Below are 15,972 nucleotides of genomic sequence, written 5' to 3'. Positions count from 1 at the left end.
CTGCCTAAACAAACTAAATAAACAAATTCTCTTTGTTTTCAAATAAACTGAATAAACTTCAATTTCATAAACTGAATAAACAAACTGACCTTAAAGGACAACACAATTTATACTGTTTCACTGTGTTTATATGTGGCGGACCCTGCCACCTTTCTAGCTTCAAACAGTGTTCTGGACCTTATTTTCCTCTGAGAGCAGCTCGTTTGTTCCCTGACGGAAACACTGATTGTATTATGAGCTCATTAATGTTGTAAATATTAAACTGTTCGCAGGGAGGTTGTTCCTGTCAGGCTGCACTCAGGTCAACAGGCTCCGCCCGGCTGTGACGTCATCGTTTGTCCGCTCTGTCTTCTTTTTTGGCAGTTCGCTGATTGGCTGAGAGAGCGAGCAGCTGCGGGTCCAGGGCGCTGATTGGCTGAGAGAGCGAGCAGCTGCGGGTCCAGGGCGCTGATTGGCTGAGAGAGCGAGCAGCTGCGGGTCCAGGGCGCTGATTGGCTGAGAGAGCGAGCAGCTGCGGGTCCAGGGCGCTGATTGGCTGAGAGAGCGAGCAGCTGCGGGTCCAGGGCGCTGATTGGCTGAGAGAGCGAGCAGCTGCGGGTCCAGGGCGCTGATTGGCTGCTCCCTCTCTCTCGGTGGGGGGCGTGTCCAGCGCGCGGACAGGGACCGCTGCTCGTCCTTAAAATGGCCGAAATGAAAAAGCCGCAGAATTAAAGATAAAGAAGAGAAACAGCAGCTGTCTGTCGGCCGAAGTGGACCGAAGTGGATTCTTGTGGATTCTACTGAGAGTGAAACTTTCCGATGAACTGCACCAGGTGAGGTCCGATATGAAACTGCGCCACAGCTGCTTCCGGTTCGGTTCACCTCAAAGTGCCGACAGCTTGAAGTGATCAGAACTGTTCGCGGAGTCCCTGCTCGGAACACCGCTCATGTGACTTACTGGGGTCAGAACTGATTTAAGAGCACAAAACAAACTGTCACCATAATTATTTCCATCGTCGATTAATCTGTTGATGACTGTCTCCATTAATCGATTACTCGTCTGGTCTGTAATGACACCAGAACATGTTCAGTTCATGTTCAGAGAGGACACACAGCAGGTTCTGATCAGTGTGACGTCTTATTTAATGTCTTCATATTAAAGAGTGAAGCCTGTGACTGCTGTCTGTATTGGTCCTGAGACAGCTGATGTACTGATCCAGTTGAACTGGGTCATCAATCACGTGATGTTTGTCAGTTTGTTGTGTTAAAGTCAAACCTCAGTAGTTTTGTGTCAAAGCGCTCAGTGAACTACATCGTCTCATCAGCACCAGAACCAGCACCAACATGGAGCCAACTGGGCTCAGAACAGCTCGTAAACAAGATGAACATCACAATAAATCTGCTCATATTGACAGCTGCAGTTCTGGTTCTGGTTCAGTTCTGTGAGCTGCTCATATACAGGAGCAGCTCTGCAGTGTTTCAGTTAGAGACGACGTCACTGTGTCGTCTTTATAATGACGTCACCGTCTGATGACAGACTGACAAACATCACCTGTGAGATTCAGACAGGATCAATACTTCATGTCTGCATCACTACAGACGAAGCTCTGATCAATAAGCTCCATGAGAAACAGGAAGGGGCGGGGCTCCGTCGACACTTCGACAGTCAGACTACAGCAGGCTACAAAAGAAAAGTTCAGTACGTAAACATGACGACAACAGAACACTGATCCGTCTGCAGCGTCGGACATGGTGGTTGTACAGTAACATAGTTTTCACAGGTTGACTCTGCTCACCTGTCAGGTGACAGCCTCCTCAGGTCGTGGCTCATCAGCTGGGCTGCTGTCACACTTATTATTTATGGCTGCAGACATTAGCTGCAGGTGAAAATGGCTGACGTGACGTGATTAGTCTTGTTGTGAGGCAGAAGTCTGGTCCAGTTCGTGCTTCACATCAAGCTCTTAAAAGTTTTCTTTCTCTGCCTCCCTCTGACATCATCAGCCTAATGTCCTCCCGCAGTTCAAAGCACGAGAGCAACGTAACAGCTGAGGACGAACAGTCAACATGAGCTGCTGACTCTGGATTATAATCTGTCACTGCGTCCGTCAGAATCTTCCACGTCTGCATCACGATGCGTTTCCACAGCTCATTGTTCACTATATGATTATTGTTACCGGTAGACTGATTATCTACTGTCTCTGATGCAGCATCCTCTCACTCAGTGTCCCGCCCACAACACTATCTGATTGGTTACACATCATTGGTTCAGCCTATCAACACTGAGTAATCTAAAACTGCAAAGTAACTAGTAACTAAAGTTATCAAATAAATGTAGTGCAGTAGAAGAGTAAAGTAGCAGAAAGTTACATTCTGTCTCAACTCTGACATCATATTTTATTTTTTACTGCAAATGTTTGTCAGTTATCCGACTCTTTGATTACTAATAATCAGTATCAGTCTACTCTTAGTTAAAGTTGAGTATTTCTACATGAATATGTGAAATGACTCATATCCAGCTGTTACAGTAGATGTTCTCACGTCACTGTGACATGTAATCTGACCCGATGTGACCACTTTACAAACCTGGCTGTGTGATTTTCATGGTACGATACCATTTCAGGAAATATCACATTATTCTGTGTAACACAGTTATTGTTGATATCAGTGACAGTGACCCTCAGACGAATGAAAACAGATTTGAGCAAATGATTTATTATAATTTCACAAAACATTCCGTCCTGACAGACATGAAACTTGAAATATAGAGTTGTTGTTTTTTTAATGATACTAATACAGTCGAATCAATAATAAATCAATAACCCTGAAACCAGTTTACTGTTGCAGCTAGTATTTATACTGCTAACATGTAAAATTCATCTTGAATCTGAAGTTTAAGCTCTGATATCTGTATCAACGTGAGTCGGACAGGAAAATTAAAACATTTAATCTTCATGCATTTTATTCTGTTAACATCAGAAGCTTTTATCTTTCAGCCTGTAAATAAAATGTTTGTTTTATAAATTATAAAATATATCACATCTTTGTATTCACTGAGATTTTAAAACGATATATAAAAATAATAGATATTACTATATTAATATGTATAATATGTACTCATTTATTACTCAGGTGTTTGCTGTTACAGTAGATGGTCTCTCACCTGTAGTCCACCTGTAGTCCACCTGTAGTCCACCTGCACAGGCGTGTTCACTTGACTGTGGGGGCAGGCTTTGATTGACAGCTCAAACCCTGGCACATATCAGAGCTGTCAGTTTATCAAAGTTGATTTAAACAGAACCTGTTCAGTTTAGACTGACTGTAGGTTCAGTTAGCTTAGCTTAGCTTAGCTTAGCTCAGATTAGTGATGATGTTTACTCTCTTCACTCTTTCTCTCTCAGGGTCCTCCACATCCTGAGCCCCGGGGGTCGGTCTCCCATCATGCCCGTGGACGTGGCCGTGAGGATCTGCCTGGCCAGCTCTCCCCCTCTGCGCTCCTTCCTCGGTAACTATGACAACCCTCTGCTGAAGTGTTGTGAACCGCTGAGACCCTGTCTGTCCAACGTCGCCGCGGCAACCATGACCTCGTCGTCAGCGAGCGCAGAGCTCGGCGGCGGCCTGGCGTGGATGAAGAGGAAGAAGAAGAAGAACGTGGTGTTTGCAGACTCTCGTGGCCTCGCGCTCACCGCCGTCCACGTCTTCAACGAGGCCGACGACTACCCGCTGACCGAGCTGCAGTTCCACCTGACCGAGATAGAGGGCGCCACCACCGGAGATGGCAAAGGTTAATATTCAAATTAAATGAAATTAAAAGGTTAAGTATGAGACTATTTTAGGTTGAGGTTTGATCCTGAAGCTTTAACTCACTCTGATGATCAGAACTCTCATCTCTCTTCATCAGACTCAGATTAACTTTAATGATTAAGTTGGTTAAATTGCTAGTATGTTTGTTCTTACAAACTGTCACGTTCGTCTTCCAGAAGCTGCAGATTGTGGTCCAGGCTTGATTCTGGACTTCATCCAGCCGGCTGCAGACTATCTGGACCTGAGGAACCGACTCAAAGCTCAGCAGGTGTGTCTGGAGACCTGTTCTGTGCAGGACCGATTGCTGTCAGGCACTGTCCAGGTCCGAAACCTCTCCTTCGACAAGTCTGTCTCGGTCCGGATCACCTTTGACTCGTGGCGCTCCTTCCAGGACGTTCCCTGTCTGTACCTGAACAACATCTACGGCTGCCCCGACATCGACACCTTCTCCTTCTCTGTCTCGGTACCAGAGCTCCTCAAGCCCTCCGACACAGTGGAGTTCTGCATCCAGTACCAAACTCAGGACCACACCTTCTGGGACAACAACCATGGTAACAACTACCGGCTGGTGGTGGTGGACCCAAACGGCAGCCCGACCCGAAGCACTGAGAGTACTGCTGGGGTGGAGATCCAGAGAGACCGTGGTGTGGAGAAGGAGGAGGAGATGGCGTTCGACCCCTTTGGAAGTCCCCGGACGTCAGCAGGGATCTTCCCTGAGTGGCAGAGCTGGGGTCATGTTGAGACCAGCGCCCCCTACTGGTGAGACCACCAGAGGACATATTTTTAATGTTGCACTCAGTTTTGTTCCCAAGATGTAAGAGATTCACTGGACCCTCACATGAGCACTGGTAGCCGCTTGATACCGGACGAGTTGGTAGCAAACACTCGAGTCACTTTAGCTGCCAGAACACAAATTCTTTAAAGTCTTTATGAAAGTCTGTGTCAACATCTGGAGTCTGTCGGGGCAGAGACTGGGCCAGATGTGGCCTGAGTATTGCACGCTGGAGCCGAATCTTAGTAGCAACAAGAGCCCAACCCGGCTCACATCTGGTCCTCCTGAGCCGGAATTCAGCCGAGTGTGCCAACACTCAGCCACAATTAGCCCGACTCAGCTGGAAACCAGAGAAGACCTCATGGGAAATCATTAAAAAGTTACAAAGGGATTTATACGTGCTTTGTCAAAGCATCCCAAGAATTCAGGAGTTCTGAAGGTACCTTCAAGCACAGTTCACCTTTGTTTCAGTCCAGGGATCTCTAACAACTAGACCCTCACACCGAAAACCTCAGACTGGGTCTGGAGTGAGGCTGTCCGGACTTTCTCGCACTGCAGACATGAGTCCTCTGTCCAAATATAATCCATCTTAAGACCAACAGAGAGTGGAAGGATTCAGGGTAACAGCCAAGTCAACATCTGGAAGCACCAGAATCTGGATGTGTCCGGGTGCTGAAATTGGACCACAGCTGGCCTGAGTCTCCAGCAAACAAGTCCCACTGCCCTGTAAGAGCCTGACCCGGCTCACGTCTGGTCCTCATGAGCCAGAACACAGCCAAGGCCACAACTGGCCCGACTCAGCTGGATCCCTGGATGACCTCATGGGAAATCTTTAAAAAGTGACAAAGGGGTTCATACGTGCTTTTGTAAAATCATCCAAGAATTTGAGAGTTTGCATTGGAGAGCTTCACATGTGCAAATATGCAAATATGACAAAAACTGTAATATTTCCATGAGGATGTGACCTGTTCCTCCTCAGCTCTTTGGGATGTTTTTCCTGCAGTTTTCACTTTATTTCCTGTATTCTCTCCCATAATGATGCATTCTGAACAGAAACCCTTCAGGATGTCTGAGTCCTGAACCAGCAGCGTGGCTCTAAGCCCTCAAACACCAGCCTGGATCACTGTGTTCAAAAGATTCAAGGTGCCTGAAACCAGTCCGACGTTCAGGGATCGTAAAGAAAGAAAAAAGAAAGATTCCAGTTTTTATAAATTTGTTCTGTGGACTAAAACTGAAAATTCTTCTCTGGGTTCATGTTGGGACACAGTGATGGACCTCAGTTCACCTTTGATTCAGTCCAAGAATCTTTAACAACCACACCTTCACTCTGAACCTGAATCTGATCCAGTCGGGGTCTTGAGCAGGTCTGAATCCAGATGTGGAGTCTTCAAAGTGGACTCTCTGTGGACTTGATGGTTTAGATCTGAAGTCTCGTCTCAGAGTATTTTATGTCCGCTGCAGATGTTTGTTTTGTTTTTGTTTTTGTTTTTGTTTGTTTTTTTTGGGGGGGGGCGGGGATTTGGATTCAGTCCTACCTGATAAGCACTTTTTGGTTCCTTCTCAGATCCAGTAGAAATGTTCGTACCTTGGTAACCTGATTTAAAGAGGTTTACAGCAGAGTGAGCGTCTGTTCTGAGTCTGTGTGACACTAAACCACCATCTGAACGGACCAGAACTCGGTGAGAAGAACCTGCACTTTAGTTCTTATTGTTCCTTCAGACCAACACACGTTTTGAAATATTATCATGACTGATGGTGGTACTGGGTCATAATCAGCACATTTACAGGGAAATATTCAGATTTTAATGACATCACGACCAAACGACGGGCAGGGGCGGAGCTTATAGTCAGACCTCCACCTTTTATAACTATGCACAAACAGGTCTGTAGCCCAGAAACAGCTGCTGCTCTGGAGTCTGGGTGGAAGTGTCTCAGCCTCTCTGATGGGTTTTATCTATCGAGAGGCCAAGCCCCGCCCCTTCCTGTACACCACCAGGAACGTTGTTTCAGCCCTGACACACGACTGTGAGCGCAGAGGTCAGAGGTCGCTGCACTCTGTTTTATTACGTTTTATTTCTTCGTTTTCCACGTTAGCGTGAGGCTGTGGTGTTCCTGTTCCCCTGGTAACGGGTAGTTAGTATGTTGTTGTCACGGTAACTGCTGTAGATGGAGAGCTAAAGGTAAACCTGCACTTCCTGTTAGCTCCTGTAGCCATACCAGTTTAAAGCCTTTACTAAGCTGTGTGTGTGTGTGTGTGTGTGTGTGTGTGTGTGTGTGTGTGTGTGTGTGTGTGTGTGTGTGTGTGTGTGTGTAAAGCATGTGACAGGAGGTTGGGGGCCGATGTAAAGTGAATGTGTTTAAAGTGAGATCATGTTGTTGATTTGATTGGCTGCTGGTGACATCGTGCTGCGTTCAAGTCACGTCAGATTTATTTTAAATAACACCTGGTGCCTTGTAGTGATGAATGTGGGTGGGGTTTCTGGGGTAGCTCAGGGGTGGGGCTCGAAGACTCGCAAGGTAAGGGTCATGTGATCGCTAGCAAGCTAGTTTGCTAGCATGTTTGAGCTGTTATCATGTTATCTTATATACATGTCACCATAACATTCAGTTTTTATTGTAAACAGTATTTCGATCTACATGTTTCAGAATTTATTTATTTATTGAGAATGAAGTTTGAATGTATTTTTACTGCAGCACCTTAGCTACAATGCTAATGTTGCTAGCTGTAGATAGCTACATTTCAAAGACTCAGACTGTGTTTTTGTGACAAACAAGTGAATCAGTCACACTTTATAATAACCATCAGTAATACATGGTACATTTATAGTAAATTAAACGTTAGTAATATTTATTTGACTATAAACAAACAATAAAATGTTTTATAAATCATTTATTAAGATATTGTTTATTGTAAAGTTCCAACTGATGTAATTAATACTCTGTGATAATGTGTGTTAATAAATCGTTCACCTGTAAACATTTGGATGACATTATAAAGGTGACACTGATGTTTTTAAAGTATCTTAATAAATGATTTATAAACAGTCAAATAACTAACTTAACTATACAGGTAATCATAAAGCAGTAAATCTAGTCTGAGTCTGTCTGAGTTCTGACACTCGTCAGGTTTTCTTCCGTCTGTCAGCTCAGTGTTCAGCAGTGAGAGTTAAAGTTTTTATTCCAACGTGACCTGAACGCATCACTTCATCCACCTGTCAGTCAGAGTTAGCTCGTGCTAACTTAACGGACATGATTAAAGGCATTTAACATGGCTAGCTAGCAAGCTAGTCGGCTGCTAGCATTAGCGACTGTACTGTAGCAAGGCTGTATTGTAAAGTGCAATGTAATGATGATGTTGTGATGTAAGCAGGAAGTGATGTAAGAAGGAAGTGAGTGACTGTTCCTTTTATGTGTGTCCTTTCATAATAAAAGTCTAATGTTTATAGTGTTCAAACATTTGTTTCTCTATTCTTCCAAACTCAGTGACATTACATCGGTTTAGCCAATCATAATCAGTCTTAACAGGAAGAGAGTTTCAAAATAAAATGATCTTTGAAGTTTTTTGTCACATTAGTGTTGAAGGGTGCGAACAACATTAACAATTTAAAGGAAGTAACTTCTGATGAAGTTAAAGTTGATGTACGGGTGACTGTTCTCTCAGAGAGAAAATAAGAGTGGGAGGTTAAACGTAGTCTGAGCAGCAGAGAGATGAGAGGCTGATGGGAGCTGACGGGCCGGCAGAGAGGGACATGATTAACATTCTTGTTTTTATCTGTCAGATTAACGTCCAGCTGACTGAATCAACAGTGAACACGTGAGCAGAGCAGGAATCTGAGTTGGACAGCTCACAGACACACAACTCATCCGTTCACACAAATCAACACAACGTTACTGTTAACATGTCACTCAACAGATCGTCCACACGCCTCTAAAGCTAAACATTAAATCAAAGTGACAAACACCCACAGTAGTGTCTGTTTTAAGCCTCGTGACGTTCACCTCCTGTAGCTCATGTTCAACGTCTCCTGTTCCAGCTTCACAAATCAATCAGCTGTGTAAACAGGAAGTCACTGTAGCATCACAAGCTAGCATCACAAGCTATTTATTTCTGTCTGCACACATGAAGAAATCTGTGTTTCAGAGAATTCATACTGATTATGTGATGCTAAGCTAACTCGTTTAGTCAAAAAATGTGTTTTTAAAACTGGCAGTGTTGGCGAGGGCGAGGCCTCAAGCAGCTGCAGCTCAGTCTCACTGTAAAGTGATGATGATAATGTACATTATTATGAAATATGTCATTCTTTAAGTACTTTAAATATATTTTGATGCTAATATTAGTGTACTTAAGTAACGATTTAAATGAAGTACATGTACTTGTAATAGAATATTTCTACTCTGTGGTATTACTTCTTTGACTTTAGTACAAGATCTGAGTACTTCTTCCCCCTCTGTGTGTAATACTGTGATACTGTGATACTGAGATACTGTAATACTGTAATACTGTGATACTGTAATACTGTGATACTGTGATACTGAGATACTGAGATACAAACAGTCACAGGGAACATTTTACCGCACTTTTACTTAAAGTACCTAGTTCCCTGGTTGTACTCACCTTTTACTGAAGTTACATTTTAAATGCAGGACTGAAGTATTTTGTGTGGTATTAATACTTGTACTGTAGTACAGTATGTGAGTACTTCCTGGTGTGTTTCTATAATCCTGAATATAAACACACTGACTGGCTTCAGTTCACAGCTTCACTGTCACAGATGAGAGAGTTATGCAACAGGAAGTGACCTGAACCACACACACACACACACACACACACACACACACACACACACACACACACACACGCTGTATACGAGATTACAGATTACACCAGGCTGCAGATTGAAATCCACTCTGACTTTAGTTTTTAACTTTTATTTATTTATTAAAAGACACAAACACACAAGAAAGAGACGAGATGAAGTCTGTCTGCACCTGGACAGGTAGACACACCCTGAGACAGACAGACAGGTAGACACACCCTGAGACAGACAGACAGGTAGACACACCCTGAGACAGACAGACAGGTAGACACACCCTGAGACAGACAGACAGGTAGACGCGCCCTGAGACACACAGACAGACAGACAGACAGACAGGTAGACACACAGACAGACAGACAGACAGACAGACAGACAGACAGACAGACAGTGTGAGTGTTATATAAGGCTGGGAGAGCCCTCACTATTACATAACTGTTAACACACACACAGACAGACACACACAGAGACACACACACACACACACTGACAGTGTTGTGAGTGTTTGATGGGTGTTGTGTTTGACCTGCAGCCTGCAGCGCCCCCTGCTGGTTCAACTCAAACTAAGTGGAAAAGACGTGTCTCTCTTGTGAGGTGAGTCAAACTTCTTCTCTTCATTACTCACATTATTTTTTTGGATGACAAGATTTTGAATATGTTATCTTTAAATATGCAAATGAGGTGTTATCTCGTTAAAAATTCACTCATTTGCATAAATGTCAGGAACATAATTGTGAACTTTGAATGAAGCTGCAGGTTCAAACTTCTTCTTCATGTTGTCAACACATCAGAGTCAAAGAGGGAACTTTTGTAGTATATCAAATATAAACAATAATATAGTTTCCTTCATGTTTTTATGGATGAAATGTTGTATTAATCAGACCGAATGATTTATGAACAGAGCGCCGTGTGAGTCTGAGTCACAGCTGATCACCGACATTAACACAGTTATTATATTTTATGTTTAAATATATAAATTACAACACAGCTGCTGTTTGTTCTCAGTCTGATGGCTGAAAGTTTTTAGTTTATTTAAATTCAACTGTTTAATGTTTGTTTCTGGTTGAATTTACTATTTTTATATCGTCACAGTTTAAACTGTCAGCAGGACAACAAACTTTTATTACTGACATTATTATTATTATTATTATTATTATTTTATTATTATTATTTTATTTTATTATTATTTTATTATTATTTTATTATTATTTTATTATTATTATTTTATTATTATATTATTATTATATTATTATAATATTATTATTATTATTTTATTATTATTATTTTATTATTATTATTTTATTATTATTATTTTATTATTATTTTATAATTATTATATTATTATTATTTTATTATTATTATATTATTATTATTTTATTATTATTATATTATTATAATTATTATATTATTATTATTATTATTATTATTATTATTATTATTATATTATTATTTTATAATTATTATATTATTATTATTTTATTAGGACACAACCTCTGAGACATTTGACTGTTTTCATTAGAATCCTGCTGATCAGCTGTTTCTCTTCTTACTGATAATAAATCAATAAGTGAAGGGTTTATGTTGTTTCAGTGGCAGCTGGAGTCTCTGAGGTATAAATATGTGTTGATGTATTTCATGTAGTAGTTGTAGTACTCATTACTACAAGTACTCCTGTACTAGTACTGACTTCTTCATGTATTAATACAAGTCTGATGTGTAATAGTACGACTGTGAGTACTCTGAGCAGTAAAACTAAAGTACTCATTCTTCTCTGGTTACTGGGAGGTCAGACGAGGTCGACAGTCGTCTCCTGCAAGTTCAACCAGCGGGGTCAAAGGTCAGTGTGTGTGTGTGTGTGTGTGTGTGTGTGTGTGTGTGTGTCTATATTAGGAGGACTGATGAAGCCTCCTGATCAGCTTCAATCTTTTCTTCTTCTGCTGCTGGACGCTGACATGGAGCCTCAGAGGTGAGCTGTGATCCTTACTGATTACTGATTATTGATTATTGATTAGCATGCTGCGTTCTCTGTGTGTTGTGTTCAACCACAGCCTGATGATAATTTATATTTTATTATATTTTATAATTATAAAAAAGTGTTGGAGTTGATTTGTTACGTTAATTAAACTTCACGCAGTATTGATAATATTCGGTCTGTTTATGTGAAGTTGTTTGTTACAGTGTGTACTTGAACACACCTTCATTAACTGTTACAACCCTGTCAAACATCACATGAAACTCACTGGAGCGGCGCGTCATGCTCGTTCCCCTTCATGTTTATTTAAGATCAAAACACCTAAACTTTAATATTTAATAACTTCACAGCTGAAACATTTAATGCAGTTTTTCAGTAACAAATTATAAAACCTGCTAACTTATCTTTAATTACACTTTTTATTTATGGGACTGTTTACAAACAGTGACATGTGTTATAAATGATTTATTTCAACATTATTTGATGAAAATAAATAATAAACATTTCAGTGTTTGTAAACAGTCAAATAAAAAAAGTTTGATTAACTATAAGTGTACTAATGAAGATAAAATGTCATGTTGAGTCGATGTGATTAATTACAGACATTAGAAAAACATGACTGATGTTTAATATTTGAATATTAAACACATTATTAACTTTACACAGTGTTTAATTAATATATTAGATTAATGAGTCTGCGTTGGTTTGTTTTGATCACAGTGACTCAACATGAAACACAAAAACTCTGAATGTGAAATAAAATAATTAAAGTTTAAATGATTCTTTAGTGTTTATGAACTCGTGAAGTTAGTTCATGTTAATAAGTATTAATACTGTGTATCATGATCCAGCTCCAGTGAGTCTGTCCTCTGTGGAGCAGCTGTTCTGTTATCTGAGACGTGTCAGTGATGTGAAGCTGAGCGTGTCTTCTTCGTGTCTTCATCATGTCTTCTTCGTGTCTTCTTTGTGTCTTCATCGTGTCTTCTTTGCTTCTTCAACGTGTCTTCTTTGTTTCTTCAACGTGTCTTCATCGTGTCTTCTTTGTTTCTTCAACGTGTCTTCATCGTGTCTTCTTCGTGTCTTCATCGTGTCTTCTTCGTGTCTTCTTTGTGTCTTCATCGTGTCTTCTTCGTGTCTTCTTTGTGTCTTCTTTGTGTCTTGTATCTTCTTTGTGTCTTCATCATGTCTTCATCGTGTCTTCATCGTGTCTTCTTTGTGTCTTCAACGTGTCTTCTTTGTGTCTTCTTCGTGTCTTCATCGTGTCTTCATCGTGTCTTCATCGTGTCTTCTTTTTGTCTTCATCGTGTCTTCTTTGTGTCTTCTTTGTTTCTTCAACGTGTCTTCATCGTGTCTTCATCGTGTCTTCTTTGTGTCTTCTTTGTTTCTTCAACGTGTCTTCATCGTGTCTTCATCGTGTCTTCTTTGTGTCTTCTTTGTGTCTTCATCGTGTCTTCTTTGTGTCTTCTTTGTGTCTTCATCGTGTCTTCTTTGTGTCTTCATCGTGTCTTCTTTGTGTCTTGTATCTTCTTTGTGTCTTCTTTGTGTCTTCTTCGTGTCTTCTTCGTGTCTTCAACGTGTCTTCTTTGTGTCTTCAACGTGTCTTCTTTGTGTCTTCTTCGTGTCTTCATCGTGTCTTCATCATGTCTTCTTCGTGTCTTCTTCGTGTCTTCTTTGTGTCTTGTATCTTCTTTGTGTCTTCTTCGTGTCTTCTTCGTGTCTTCTTCGTGTCTTCAACGTGTCTTCTTTGTGTCTTCAACGTGTCTTCTTTGTGTCTTCTTCGTGTCTTCATCGTGTCTTCATTGTGTCTTCAACGTGTCTTCTTCGTGTCTTCTTCATGTCTTCAACGTGTCTTCATCGTGTCTTCATTGTGTCTTCAACGTGTCTTCATCGTGTCTTCAACGTGTCTTCTTTGTGTCTTCTTCGTGTCTTCATCGTGTCTTCAGTCCCGGCTCAGAGTCTCAGTTGATTTATTCTGTCAGGATGTTTCAGAGATGAAGGTTCTGACTTCTTGTGTTTTTGTAGTGAATTTCACAATAAAACGTCGCTCATGGCCTGTCAGAATAAAGCTGTTGAAGACATCAGAGACAGACTGGGTCTCTCTGTGGAAACTAAATGTTCTGTTTTATTTTCCCTTCTTGTTGTTTTCCCCGATGCTGTCAGACCTGAGCCGATCAGCTGGGAGGACGAAGATGAGGAAGAGGAGGAGGAGGAAGTGATCACGGTGAGAATAAAACATTTCTGCTCTTGTTTTCTTTGAGTCCGGTTAAAGGAACATGGACCACAGAACATTTCTGGAGCTTCACAGTAAAACAGAGTTGCAGCGTTCTGCTGAACAGCTGAAGCAGCTGGAGATGATTTAAACATCAGATGTCTCCATGCAGCTCGTCTGCTGTGATCACAGAGATCAACCTGATCTGAGGAGACCAGATTCACACCTTCAGCATGCCGTCGAGCTTCTGCACCGCTAACACTGTTAGCTCGTTCAGTTGGTTGTTTTTCCGTTTTAAATTCATCTCCAGCTGCTTCAGGTGTTCAGCAGAACGCTGCAACTCTGTTTTACTGTGAAGCTCCAGAAATGTTCTGTGGACTACGAGACTTCACCTGACTTTATATCATCAGGAGGAGATGATGGCTGAGCCTGACTTTATATCATCAGGAGGAGATGATGGCTGAGCCTGACTTTATATCATCAGGAGGAGATGATGGCTGAGCCTGACTTTATATCATCAGGAGGAGATGATGGCTGAGCCTGACTTTATATCATCAGGAGGAGATGATGACTGAGCCTGACTTTATATCATCAGGAGGAGATGATGGCTGAGCCTGACTTTATATCATCAGGAGGAGATGATGGCTGAGCCTGACTTTATATCATCAGGAGGAGATGATGGCTGAGGTTATTATTTCAGGGTGAACTGTTCCTTTAAAGTTCGTCTTCCTCTGGCTTCATCTTCTCGTCCTTCACTCCTCCTCCATCTTTAAATGTCAATACGATCAATCAGCTGCTGATCAGATTATTAAAAGATTGTGTGTGAGTGTGTTGCCTGACCTCTGACCTCTGCCATGTGATTGGTGGATAATAAAGTGACATCAGCAGTAGGTTAACGATTGGCTGCAGTCCACCTGTCGCTGTCTGCCATCCGTCTGTCTGAGGAACTTCTTCTTCTACAGTTTCTCCTCGTCGTCCGTCTCACTGTCACACTTCTTCTTCTCTGGTTTCTCATTAAAGCCTCAGAAGATTAAAAGGCTTCTTTGTATCTTCAGCGTCACTTTATTAAAATAATTAGATCATAAAGTCGTTAACAGAAAAGGAAACTATGAAGTTAGAACAGTTTTCTTTTTTCTGGCGCCAGTGAGTAAAAACATGAACACAGATAATAAATAAACACATCTCGACTGTTTTGACTCACTTATCCAGTTCACTGTCAGAGATCACATGACCCCCGCTGACCTCTGACCCCTCCCTTCTGGGAAGCGATTGGCCAGTAAAATGACACCAGAGAAGGTCATGTCCAACACACACACACACACACACACACACACACACACACACACACACAGCTGTAAACTGAGGCGTCTGTTCCTCTTTAAGCTGCTAATAAAGTTTGATGTGTTTGATGAGAGACAGGACGTCAGAGGTCAGAGGTCAGAGGCTCCGCTGCGACTTCGATCTCTATATTGTTTATTTCTGTTCCCGTTAACGGAGCCGTCCTCTTTAAAACTTTAAATAAAGTTTCATGAGTTGTAGAAACGTGTGTGAGTGTGATCTGTGGTGAGACACACCGGAGCTTCCAGTGACATCACCTGAGGACATTCATCAGACTTCACACACGTGCTACTGTCAAACATAAAGAGTGGGGACAAACACTGTGGGACCATCGGACTGAGACGGACACTAAACGAAATGTTCGTCCATCAGGAGATTTAAGGAGACTAACACGTCTGCCTGTCTCTCTGTGTGTCTGTCTCTCTGTGTGTCTGTGTGTTCAGCAGGTGGAGGACGGAGGCTACGAGTCGTCCGTCTCTCGGGAGAAACAGGACGCTGTGACCTGCAGCGGAAACACCAACACTGACCGTCCAATCAGCCTCAAGGTCAGAGACAGACAACATCTGTTTTTACACCAACATGTCTTGTAGTGGAAATAATTACTTAATGTAACTGTTATTATTATTTTATTTTATTTCTCATGCTCAACTTACTTTTTTTTATTATTATTATTTTTTTTTTTTTAACCAGTTTCCCCCGCGGGGATCAAAACAGTATTTCTGACTCTGGTCACTTTATACTTTATGCTGACATTATGCTAACATTATGCTAACATTATGCTAACATTATGCTAACATTACTTTCTTGTTCTGCTAACGTTATGATTCATGTAAGTTTGACTTTCTATGCTAATGTTGTTTTTAATGCTGACTCAGCTGTTGCTGTGGTCCAGATGTGTGACAGCTGACAGATGTCAGACACAACGTGTGATGAGTAGTAAAGAAAGACGAGCGAGAGCTGCGTACAGATTTATTACTAAAGATGATTTTTACTGGTCACTTGATTTATTCCTCAACACTGGAAACATCCATCAAACAGCAGAGCCTCCAGGACCATGAGGACAACGTAGGACCAGACAGGCTTTAAT

At 41.6% G+C, this 15,972-nt stretch overlaps 2 protein-coding genes across 2 annotated transcripts in view; both read left to right on the top strand.

The window, feature by feature from the left end:
• The first annotated feature begins 672 nt into the window (after positions 1-672).
• Positions 673-5,726, top strand: LOC141016077 (protein phosphatase 1 regulatory subunit 3C-B-like). The gene is made up of 3 exons (XM_073490330.1): positions 673-812; positions 3,378-3,760; positions 3,957-5,726. Exons 1-3 carry the CDS (start codon positions 799-801, stop codon positions 4,541-4,543), a joined length of 984 nt encoding a protein of 327 aa, XP_073346431.1. The 5' UTR covers positions 673-798; the 3' UTR covers positions 4,544-5,726.
• Positions 5,727-11,272: 5,546 nt separating this feature from the next.
• The window catches only part of LOC141015571 (uncharacterized), an 8,178-nt gene continuing 3,478 nt past the window's right edge, over positions 11,273-15,972 (top strand). The window contains exons 1-3 of the mRNA XM_073489696.1: positions 11,273-11,332; positions 13,499-13,559; positions 15,329-15,430. Coding sequence (XP_073345797.1) covers positions 11,319-11,332; positions 13,499-13,559; positions 15,329-15,430 — 177 coding nt within the window. The 5' untranslated portion in view covers positions 11,273-11,318. The remainder of the gene's footprint in view (positions 11,333-13,498; positions 13,560-15,328; positions 15,431-15,972) is intronic.

This window comes from Pagrus major, chromosome 20, assembly GCF_040436345.1.
Source record: "Pagrus major chromosome 20, Pma_NU_1.0".
NCBI lineage: Eukaryota > Metazoa > Chordata > Actinopteri > Spariformes > Sparidae > Pagrus > Pagrus major.
This window is presented reverse-complemented; position numbering and strand designations above follow the sequence as displayed.